We start from the raw sequence: 12,619 nt of genomic DNA on the forward strand, positions 1-12,619 counted from the left end.
TTAGGGCGTGATTGGAGATGTCTGTGTGTCCCCAGTGTCTCCGCCCCATTAGTCTGTCCGGTCTCTCCTGTGTCCCCTTAGACAGGCTGGGAGGAAAGGCGGGTATGTGGGATCTCTGCACTTTGAGGACTGGCCACACCGTTCTGACATCATGATGCTGTTACGTGAAGCCCATATGGAGAATCACCCCCTCTCTGAGAATACTGCCCAGCTCTCCTCCTGATCTAATGTCCTCAGCCTGGCAGGCTATTTTCGAGTCGGCAGCGCACCCTCTGGGGAGTGTCACCCGGGTGCGGTTCACCCCCAAAGCGACCCCACTGCCTCCCTCCTAAAAGTGTGGGGAGAAGGGGCCATCTGTTACAGTTCGCCTCTCTCTAGGTCACAAATATCCCAGACCCATGGGTTCAGTCGGTGGTTTCAAAAGGGTTCCAAATCAACCAAACACGAGGACAGTTATATTTGAAAAATGCCTCAAACCACCTTTTGTCCCTAGGTGATTGTTGTGCCAGTAACGCCAAGGATTTTACTCAATCACGGAACCAAAGCCAAACAGGCATTCATCCTTTTGTGGATTTAAAATGCAGCAAATTTTTTAATTTCACTTGGAACCGGCAAGGTCAGTAACTGTCTTGCTGAGACAAGAGGAATACATGGCATCTGTGAACATCAAAGATACCCATCTTAATGTTCCCATTTACCCCCCTGCTTTCTACACTTTGCATTGGCAGACAATCAGATTTAGGCTTGCCATACATTTATGCAATTTTCTTGTGCAATTTTGCTTTAGATTTACCAAAACCATATAATATGAGGTCTAACCTAAACACTTTCAATTTGTATGCGATCAGGCAGACCCTTTCATTACAAAGTTGAAGGTAAATCTAAAGGAAATTGAATAAGAAAAATGTATAATGTATGGCCAGCATTAGATATAACCCCTCCCATATAGTAAGGACTTCAGCTTTTTACCAGTGTCTGCAAGGTGGATGGCAAGGTTTGTTTGAGCTCTCTGAGCTCCGGGTCTCTAGTCCCACAAACGGTTCCAAGATGAATCAAGGGATTGACCGGTCAGATCCATTTGACACAGGCTATATGCTTAGATAAATGGTACCCGAGCCTCGCAAAGAAGACTTAAGATCCTGCAAGGTTTTGTCTGTAATGCGGCCTCCGGGTACGCTGGATCCTGCAAAGTGGAATCCTGGATACCACGGAGCGAAGTACTCCAGGGAGTACAGGTCCAAGGGAATAAACCCTAAACATGAAGAGGGTACCCAGTCCTTGAAGGTCCTCAAGTAACAGAAACCCACTGTGAAGGGTGAAGATTGGGCCCTTCATTTATAAGTGGCCCTGCCCCTGGACGGGTAAGTGAAACCCCTTTTTTATTATTATTATTATTGTGGGGTGTCCCAATGATTGGAACAATCGGTCAAGCTAGCTAAAGACTGGACACCTGTGTGCGGTGACCATATGGGGGAGTTTAGGGCTAGCTGTTGGTGTTTGCAAGGTGTACCTTTTTGCTTGTGTCTGGCAGTTTTTTACTCTTATGATAGCTCATGATGGTGCGCCATTTTTGCCTTGGTTCCCAGGGCGCACGTGCGATTGCAAGAGTGCCACCGTGCTCAGCAGTTTGTTTGTTTAGCGGCCATAGTGCACGTGCACTTGCAAGAGCAGTGCATTCGCAAAAGAGCCGCTGGACTTGGCAGTTTTTTTGGCAGATCATGGCGCAGGTGTCTTTGCAAAAGCGCCGTTTTGCTCAGCAGGAATTAGATGGATGGCATTTGTGACATGATTCGATTCCTGGCAGATACTCTGTAGGCTCATCCAGACCTTCTATCTCATGGGCTGACTTACAAACTTGCTTCAGGATCGATGGCTTTAACACCATATCAGTTGAAGCCCATGGACTGAGGGATAGAGGCATCTCTAAATCAGTGTTTACCATGAACACCAGGAAGTCTACTTCCCACAAAACCTATTACTGCACATGGAAAGCATACCTCACTTTGTGCAATACTGGGAAATTCACCCCAGGAAATAATCAGTCGGACGAATCCTGGCCTTTTTATGGATGGGCCTGGACCAGCATTTGGCCCTTGGCACCATCAAGGCTCAGGGTTCTTGTTCCAGAGGCTGCTGGCCTCCTACTTCTTGGTCAATATACTTTTTTGTGTGTGGTGTCTACAATATGGCTCCAATTGTACACTCCCCCATGACTCCATAGAATGTCAGTTTTGTTTTCTCAGCTCTTCAGAAACAGCCGTTGAACCAATCAGGAATTTTTTCCTCTCCACTTTAATGCATAAAAGTACATATCTTGTTGCAGTGATCATCTCTGTGAGATGAGACTGTCCTTCTGTCCCTTTGTCTAGCTCCAGTTCATCAGAAAGAGTTCTGCTCCCATTGGATTTAGTTTGCACTGTGTGTGTGTGTGTGTGTGTGTGTGTGTGTGTGTGTGTGTGTGTGTGTGTGTGTGTCTATTTCACAGCCTTCCATTAGAAAGACTGACTCTCCATTTGACATTGCTGATGGTGCCTGTGAAGGGGAACCTGCTTATCACTTCACCATTTCTGGGCGGCACAGACAGACCTTCATTTATTCTTATGGTTTCACTGATCGGGTTCCACTTTTTCCTGTCAAGGGGCACTTCACTAGATCTGTGAGCACTTCTTAGGCTTTTTTGCATCTAGCAACTGTTTTTCAAATTTACAAGGCCGCTACCTGGTCTTCTGTTCACGCATTCTCATAATTTTTACCAGGTGGATGTTCAGGTCTTTTCAGATATCCTCTTAAAGTGGTTGTAAAGCTTCAATTTTTTTTTTTTTTTAAATAACAAACCTATCATACTTTCCTCCACTGTGCAGCTCGTTTTGCACAGAGTGGCCCTGAACGGCATTTTCTGGGGTCCCTCGGCGGCTCTCTCGACTCCTCCCCGCCTCAGATAACCCCCTCTGGGAAGCTCTCTCCCAAGGGGGTTACCTTGTGGGCGCAATCCTGAGTCCTGCATTCCGCGTCGATAACCGCCGATTGCAGGACTCGGCCCGACCCCCACCACTTACTTCATTGGATTTGATTGGCATCAGCGAGAGCTAATGGCTGCGCTGCTATCAATCTCTCCAATAAGGAGCTGAGAACCCCGGGCAAAGAAAGAGCGCATTCTCGGCACAGGACTTTCCAGGGCTCAGGTAAGTAAAACGGGGGGCTGAGGTCACGGTAATCATTGGATGTTTTTCCACTTTAATGCATAGGATATATTAAAGCGGGGGTTCACCCTATCGACGAAAAAAAAATGTTTTTTTTCTTTTACCTTAAAATCAGGCATTGTAGCGCGAGCTACAGTATGCCTGTCCCGAATTTTTTACCCCCGTACTCACCTTGTAGTCGTACATCGAAGATACCGGGGAATGGGCGTGCCTATGGAGACGGAGGATGATTGACGGCCGGCTCTGGCGCGTCACGCTTCTCCGGAAATAGCCGAAATAGGCCTGGTCTTCACGACGCGTGCGCATAGCCTGTGCGCAGGCGCCGTGAAGAGCCGAGACCTACTCCGGCTGTCTTCGGGGAGAGTGACGTGCCAGGGCTGGCCGTCAATCATCCTCCCTCTCCATAGGCACGCCCATTCCCCGCGGGAGCCGAAATCTACGATGTCCGATTACAAGGTGAGTCCGGGGTTAAAAAAATCGGGACAGGCATACTGTTGCTCGCGCTACAATGCCTGTCTCGATGGTAAAATGTGTCGGGGGGGGGGGTGAACTACCGCTTTAAGGTGAAAAAACATGAACCTTTACAACCCCTTTAAGACTTAAGGTTCTTAATGCGGGTTTTTGAACTGCAAACAGGTCCCCAATTCTGTTGTTTTTTGTGTGGGCCTGTTGGTGTTTTGCTGTTGCCCACCCCTCAGTTTGATTACTTCTGGGCATCCTGACAGTCTCTGAATTCTTGTGTCCCTCAATGGTTGAGAAAGAAAATTTTGTGTTTTTGCACTTACTGTAAAATCCATTTCTTGAAACCCATTGAGGGACACAGATGCCACACCTCTGTAATGTTATGCTCATGCTTTTCTGTAAACACTAAGGCATGATGAGAATAAGCAAGGTTACACTGGGCTGGCCACAGTTTAATTTGTTTGTCAGTGTCTAATCCTCCAATAAACTGTAGTGTAACATGACAGTCTCTGAATTCCTTTGTCCCTCAGTGGACTTTAGGAAATAGATTGTACGAGAAGTACAAAAATTCGATAGCTTGATCATACGGTCAAGGGCACAGGAGTTGATTTTAGACCATGAGTTATGTGCTGGTACTTTCAGGTAATTGGACACTGGCAAAAGCTTCCCCAGTGTAACAAGAAAACACTGAACATTCTGGAAGGCTCCAGTTTTTTGCTAGTGTCCTTCGGTGATGCACCCTTTCTCCTGTTGGAGAAGATTAATTTTCTATTTTTCACCAGTTGTCCTCCTTTCTTTGACTGACACGTCTATTAAGATCTAATTGCTTATCAATGGATAAAGGACAATCCGTAACTCCATACATGCTCTTTAAATCCGAACTTATATCTTCATAAATATAAAAGTACAGCAGAGGTGGACACGTTTCAACAAGGCGGTTGCGGCTAAAACGCGTCTACTTCTGCTGTACTTTTATCTTCATGGAGATATAATAAATTTTGATTGGTTTAAAGAGCATGTATGGAGTTGCGGATTGTCTTTTATCCATTTATCACTTTGGCAGCAGAGCAACTGCACATCCCGCACCCGTCAGCTCAGAAGGAATTTTATTAATCTGGGGTAGTAGCACCTTTCGATGTTGTTTATGGACTAATTGCTTATCCCCCTATAGCTCAATGGCAGTTTTTTGATCAGTTACCCTTGAAGTACATCTTGGGGAACCATACACGGAACCTGCAACAGCAGAGCTGGTGTGTAATGTTTTCTTGGGGAGCTAGTTCCTCCTGTGTTTAGCACTGATCTTTGTACATGGTGCAGGGAGTGAATTGGCCACAGGGTGCTACACAGGTCAAGGGCTGTGGTCCTATGGCACCCAGACACTAAAGATCCCTTCCAATGACATGGAGAAGGTAAGAAAGGGTTTTCCTGTACCTTTTTACATACCTGTTCCTGGCTATACATGCCTTGTTGGGTTATTACCTACATATATAGTAGATGCTACACTATATGACTACTATTTTCTCACTTGCTCAGCCTCATAGGTAACATCATAATGTTTACCTATTCAAAATTGGCAGCCATTTCTTCCACCTCATTACCTGAAGTTCCCCTCTGGCGATTGCGCGCTTAATGGCCACCATGGCTGCTGGTGATGAAAGCTGATTGTTTGCCGTCTCACCTGTTGCCTGATACCTCAGAGACACAGCCACAGGAACTCAGAGCGTGCATTATTGTAATTCTTTCATAATGAGCACACTGAGCCCCCATAGCCCATATCCATTTCTTGATTACCTTGCAGGAGAAGATCCTCCCTTAGCAATAGATGAATTACAAGAACTCAGGAGCTCATGAGACAAATGGTGGAGATACCGCTGCAGGCCCTGAGGAAACCCAAATTTCTCTTGATAGCAGTTCCCTTGCTTTGGAGTGATGTCTTGTATAACACTGCTCCAACCCCCTAAATCGAGCTCCCTCACAAACGCATAACGTCTCCTGTCTGACTAAAGTAGGATTCTCTTCAACTATGTCTGATCTACTCCAAAGGCTATTGCTACTTCTAGAAGCGGCAGTCAGTAACATCCATAAATGCTTTTTTGGCTGTCCACAAGGTCTTACACTGACACTGCTCCAGCCCCCTAGATTGGGATCCCTACAGGCACACAACATGCAGCTGTCTGACTAAAGCAGAATACTCTTCAGCTATGTCTGATCTACAATATTTCAAATTTTTCACCGCCAGTTTCATGAAATTACGATTTCATTTTCTTGCCATATGTTGACTGCTGTGGACTCATTGGTTTAAGCAGTGCGTTCTAGTCTCTGAGTGGACACAACTAGTGCTGCTCATCATCCACATATTCTTAGCACGAAAAAGAAGGTTATTCCTAGAAAGCCTTTTTTTTATTCTTGATCAAGCCTTATATAGTAATAAACCCAGCTCGGAGAAGTCATTTTTTCTGGCAATTTGGTTGCCTTGAACCCTATAGAATAGGAGTTTAAAAAGAAATAGACTGTTCCCGCTGTCGACCCAATAATTCCTGCACTAAATAATCTACTGTATCTGTTTATGTGCACAAAAAGTCCAGGTCCATGAGCCACTATTCCAACATGGGATAGTACATAATCTGAGGTTGCTTCTAACCCATAACCAATGAGATCAACATGAACACACCAAAAATAGCGGGGGGGGGGGGGGGACACTGTTCCACAGAAGAATTTAATAATTATGAGGCCATTCCTGCTAAAAGCATAAAGGGTTATTGAATGAACAAGGGCTTGCAGAGACGAGAGGTGGCTGCAAATAGTGTTGTCAACACAGTTTGAGTACCTGACGGTGGGAGCTGAATGAATGACAGTGTGGCTCCTGATAAAATCGATCAGCTGGACTGACAGATAGTGTCTATGTGGCCAAATTGTTTCAACTTGTATAGCAAAGAGACCGAAAATTGGATAAAGTGAAGGAGGTCGTCACAGACCATCTGACCGTGGTCATTCACTTCTCCGCTTCCAGTCTCTTTGACAAATGGCTCCAGGTTCTCAACCAGATAATGAAGAAATTTTAGGATGGTCTAGTACACAAAAACCCAGGTACATTTGAACGTGGTTTAAAGGGTTGCAAAGAGGGATGGGTTTTTAATTGGAAATGGCCACCGCGCATTCCCTATCCCACACAATTCTTCAAACAACATGACTCATAATAATATTAAAAGCGAAAATAAAGATAAAAAGGTTGTACACTAAGAAAAAATAAAAAGGATAAGATGACATATAACAGTAGTAGTGCCTCCACAGCGTCATAGCCCATCACGGAGGCTACCCAAATTAATAGGGTCCGGAAAATATCCAACAAAAATTATTATTGTTATTGGATTCATGCGGTGATCCTGCTCATTCAATCTGGAAAAACTATTACTACTAGGTGGATTGCTTCTGAATTCATGGCCTTCACCTACTATCAGGAACCATGAATCAGACGGAGACAGAAAATGCAGTAAAAAAAATCACACCTTTTTAATATAGTGGTAAAAATGGTGCAAATGGTAAACGTAGTCAAAACATAGCAGGGTTCAGTAATCAAACTGGGTAGTCAGTGCAAGCCAATAAATCAGGAAGCCAGAGATCAGCTTAGACAGACACAGCAAACAGGATCAGAAATCAGAAGGGATGTCAGCCAGACAAGTCTTTAAAAGGAACACAGCAGAGAATCTTCAGATATGTTGACCAAGGCGAAGGCATGGGACATTGGAGCCAGGCAGTTTAAATAACCAGAAGAGGCTGGCTGACAAGCAGGAAATGATCACCAGGTGAGGCACTGAGGAATGATGAATGCTGGCAATTAACCAAATTAACTTCTCAGCTGAGCACCGAGAAGGGAGTGCTGGGCTCAGCCCTAAAATAGCCATAGTTTTGCATTGGCTTCCAAAGTATTCTGGAAGCCAGTCCTCTCCTGCTTCCCTGTGGCTCTTTTTGTCTGGGAATGTCATTCTCCCTCCTCCCTATGCTCTATCTTGAAGGCATGTCAAACATGTATGATTTGCCTTATGGGTGGGCTCAGGACTGTCATCTATGACTGCCTGTGATGTATTCCCTTGCCAACTAACCCCTCTCTTATTCAAGGTGGTCTTTCTATGTGATTCCTCCCTCCTCTGTACCTGGCTGGGTGGTTGTTTTGCTTTCCTGCCAGGGCCTCTGGTCTCAGGGAATGGGTCCCTCTATCCCTACCTGAACCCATTTCCCCAAGAGGTTGGGGTTTTTGTGTTTGTAACAACAAAACGGACCTTAGTTTACAGACTAACTTTACTAGAATACAATAAGCTTGTGTATTACAGGGGTATTTATATTTAAAAATGTGAAATTGTGGCCGGAACTCCGCTTTAAATAGGGAGAGGGGGTGGGAATACCACCATCTGCCCTCTCTACAATACTGATGTATTGCAGAGACACCACCATTTGTGTAGTAGGAGGTTAGTGTGTTTGTGAAACTTCAATTCAGAATTCTCTCTCTAGATCTCAGTTTGTATCCTGCACAAGCTCCTGGTATAACCGGATTCGCGAAAAGTTGTCTAGGTATCCAATATACCCGAAATTTTGATTTTATCTAAGGTGGTGTAAATCAACTTCTCCATCTCAGCTATAATATTTAAATGTTGACACCACTTCTTCATCGTGGGCTCTTTCTTCTTTTTTAAGCCTGGCTATCCTCTTTCCTCCTTACTTTTTTCTTGAACAGCTATGTTCCCTGTCACCTCACTACCCACTACTGGAAGCTAGTTTTGCATACTCCATTACCCTTTTTCTATTAATTGTTGCACTTAAAGGGGTTGTAAAGGTAAAAAAAAAAATCCCTAAATAGCTTCCTTTACCTTAGTGCAGTCCTCCTTCACTTACCTCAACCTTCGATTTTGCTTTTAAATGTCATTTTTGCTTCTGAGAAATCCTCACTTCCTGTTCTTCTGACTGTAACTACACACCGTAATGCAAGGCTTTGTTCCTGGTGTGGAGAAAGACTCTTGAGGGGGGAGGGGGCGAGCAGGAGTGTCGGGACACCCACTAACACACAGCTCCTTTCTCTATCTGCAAAGTAGAGTGTGTCCTGACTTGCCTGCTCGCCCCCTCCCCCCTCAAGATGCTTTTTCCACACCAGGGAGAAAGCCTTGAATTACTGTGTGGAGTTACAGACAGAAGAACAGGAAATTAGGATTTCTCTGAAGAAATAAGGACATTTAAAAGAAAAATGGGAGGATGAGGTAAGTGAAGGAGGACTGCACGAAGGTAAAGGAAACCAAAATGTACCTTTACAACCCCTTTAACAACAGAGTATTACTTTTCACTGGTTTTCCGATGTGAGCCGTGTTTAACCAATTTGGCTGGGCTGTCCTCCTAGCTTCTCCCAAGGTGACCTGTTATGGCAGTACTCCAACCCTAGTACAGTACCTTCTGTCTTGTATCACCAGCAACTAAGTGCCAAAGCAGTATACTTTTTTTTTTTTTTTTTTAATATGTACATTCTACCACTTGTGGGTGATTTGAAATGTACCACCTCTGTATTTTCCATATTCTTTGTATATGTAACATATGTTCTAAAACTTTAATAAAGCAAGATTGAACTAAAATGTGGTTGATCTTGAAGATTGTCTTGTTTCTCTTTGCATTTTGACTAAACATTGGCTCATCCAGGTCATTTAATTGGCAGTTGATTAACTTTAGCACATTCTGCAATTCACAAATGAAAGACAAATTCAAAGTGCACATGGAATATGCAAATTAACTAGCAACTTTACCTGACTGTATTTCTTTTTATTAATCATTTTCTCTATAGCTAGCATTTTGTTTATACAGATGACAATGTGGTTTGTGTTTGTTTAAATTTGTATATATAAATGTCTTGTTTCTCCCATCTGTTTTCCAGCAGCAAGGAAGAGGACAGTTCTAAAGATAAAGACAACTACCATGCCGCATCGGAAAGATTATTGGAAGCCAGCAGGCTTTCAAGTCCCAGACTTTTCATAAAGCACTTGACTGTAAATAACCGCAATGAGCAGGTTTACACTCTAGACCACAACTGTTGTGTTAAGTGGCTGAACGGGAACAGGAATTGGGCTTTGAAAGTCTGGAGTTATCATTAGCTCCATCTGAACAAGCAAATATATTATGCATATATTTTTTTTTGTCAGAATTGTATTCATTGTTAAATATTTTGAATCTAATAAAAGGACAAGAACATTCCGTTTAATGGTTATATGTTTCGTTTTATTTCTACTTGTTTATAATGGGATTTAATTGTCATGTCATGTTCATGACTAGTTTAAAGGTTTATGTGATGCAATAAAAAGTGAATAAATAATAGCCAAATATACAGTGGAACCTCGGATTGTGGGTAACACGGTTAACGAGCGTTTTCGCAATACAAGCACTGTATTTTTAAAAAATCCTAACTCGGTTTGTGAGTGTTGTCTCGCAAAACAAGCAGGATTCAGGCCAAAGCGGTGTGCAGTACCGCGTTTGGCCCAATCTGCGCCACTTGGGATTGCTCGGAAATAATCTGTTCCCAAGCCTTTCCGAGGTCAGCCGAGCTGTCCTCGGGCCTTTCCAGCCGTTTCCGAGGCTCTCCGGCGCCTCTGGCCGCATGCAGTATTGCATGCCATTAAAGTCAATGCGGAACAAATATTTTTGTTTCCATTGACTTCAATGGGGAAACTCGCTTTGATATGGAAGTACTTTGGGTTACGAGCATTCTCCTGGAACGGATTATGCTCATAATCCGAGGTTCCGCTGTACCTGTTTTTGGGTATATATAATTTTTTTTTTAGTTTAAAGATTTATGCAAAACAATAAAAAAAGTAATGTATAATTAACTGCACCTGTTGCTTTTATTCTGGATCATACTAACGTGTATTGTATGAAATTTCTACACTTAGTGCCTTGATTTAGCTTATGAAAATGAAGGTTCTGTACATGACAATTACTGATCAAGAATGTTACTACTTAACCACTAGTCGACCACCCTATAGCACATTTACTGCTACAGGGCTGCCCATCTGCGCAGGATCACACACTCATATATATATATATATATATATATATATATATATATATATATATATACGCGATCCTGCACTTCCGGGTATCAGGCGCACGTGCGCACCACCGGCGACTCACTCCAGCTGTGATTTTACACAGCGAGAGCTAATCAGCGGGTTCCGCAGAACCAATGTCCGCCTGCACCCGCTGATCGTTTTGTACACAGGCAGAACGTCAGTCTGCCTATGTAAACAAGGCAGATTGCCATTCTATTAGTACAAAAGGCATGGATCCAGTGTTCCTGTAAAGCAGCAACACCAATCCATTCCTTCCTCTAGTAAAAGCACTTCCCCTAATACACTGAATCACCAGCTAGGCACTCTTTTAACCCTTTAATCGCCCCTGGTGTTAACCCATTCCCAGCTAGTGTCATTAAAGAGAAAGTAAACCCCCAGGGACAACTTACACCTACAGGTAAACCTAGATTAAGGCTTACCTGTAGGTGCTTGCAATATCTCCGAGACCTACACCGTCTCAAATATATTTGCAATTTCCCCGCACGACGACTACAATGGCACATGCACTGTCTTGAAAGGGCACGCTGTGCTGTTTCAAGCCGGAGTCATGCCGTGGAAGGTGGCTCCCACGCGACTCCGGTCAGTCAGAGAGCCGGAGTTTGCAGTCCCGGAAAAAGAGGGGTGAAGAATGTCCGCTTGCTGCCAGTATGGAAGATCGTGACATCGTGGGCTTCTACTGCAGGTAAGTGTCACATGCGATGCATAGTAGCCCATTCTGCTTTACCTTTGCAGGGAAAGATAGAGGAAGTAAAATCCATCAAGGTTTACTTCCTCTTTAATAAAGTGACTGCATGTTTTTAGCACTGATCACTGTAATGTCACTGGTCTCCCAAAAAGTGTCAGGTGTTCAATTTGTCTGCTGCAATAGCGAAGTCCTATATGTTAAACGGGGGTATTCCTGCGCTATTATGGGTAAAAACAGTTGCTCAAGTGTGCTGCAAACACAGTAAGGGTCAAACACTACCCACGAAAGGATCACAAAAAAATCAAATAGTGGTGTTGCGCTCCCTCATGAAATAACATATAAACCTAGATATATGAATGCACAGAGAATAAATTGGATAAATAAATATATAAAGTGCTGCTGTGCTGCAAACAAGTGACTACAGGTGCAATGATATAAAGTGCAATGATAATAAATTGAAACAATTGATAATAATTAGAATAAAAAACAATGTGTGTAGAATTAGAAACAAATGGAAATAAAGTTCATTGTGAGTGTAGCAAAAGGTGCTAAAGTGCTGGCGAATCTCAGAAGGGGAAAATCAATTCCTCTGGATCCAGGGTGCAGAGTGTAGTGTTGCTGGTGCTCTGTAACAGGTGGCACTGTGACTTCTGTGAGAGGTGGCTCTTCGGTGTAAGTGACGCCCATGGGTGTACTACCTTACTGCTGTAAGGTAAGCAGCATTGAAAGATATGGTGGAATGCTAGGTCATTCGAAGTGGGGGAGGGGATTCCTTCCTTCTCCAGCGTTTCCAGTAATGTGTGGATGCGGGATGGGAGGGCCACTCGGAGGCTCGAGTATGGATGGAGAAATAAGAGAATACAGAGCCTCTTGGTGTAGTACATTTGGCGTTTTAAAATTCACAATTTATTTAGATAAAAAAGGTACTCGGGACCTTGTTGCGTCACTTCCGGTGTCCGTATGCCTGCGTCCTACGTGTTACATCACTCTCACGTGACTTCAACGTTGAAACCATGTGAGAGTGATGGAACGCGTAGGACGCAGGCATACGAACACAGGAAGTGACGCAACAAGGTCCCGAGCTCGCTGCTCGTTTTTATGCAATGCACTTTATTTAATTTGAAATGTGAGTACCTTTTTTATCTAAATAAATTGTGAATTTTAAAACGCCAAAT

At 43.6% G+C, this 12,619-nt stretch overlaps 1 protein-coding gene across 1 annotated transcript in view; it reads left to right on the forward strand.

Annotated features, from left to right (window-relative positions):
- Nucleotides 1-9,894, forward strand: part of TOPAZ1 (testis and ovary specific PAZ domain containing 1) — a 265,848-nt gene extending 255,954 nt beyond the window's left edge. The window contains exon 20 of the mRNA XM_040354381.1: nucleotides 9,571-9,894. Coding sequence (XP_040210315.1) covers nucleotides 9,571-9,787 — 217 coding nt within the window. The 3' untranslated portion in view covers nucleotides 9,788-9,894. The remainder of the gene's footprint in view (nucleotides 1-9,570) is intronic.
- The last annotated feature ends 2,725 nt before the right edge of the window (nucleotides 9,895-12,619 follow it).

Source organism: Rana temporaria, chromosome 5 (genome assembly GCF_905171775.1).
Source record: "Rana temporaria chromosome 5, aRanTem1.1, whole genome shotgun sequence".
NCBI classification, from domain to species: domain Eukaryota; kingdom Metazoa; phylum Chordata; class Amphibia; order Anura; family Ranidae; genus Rana; species Rana temporaria.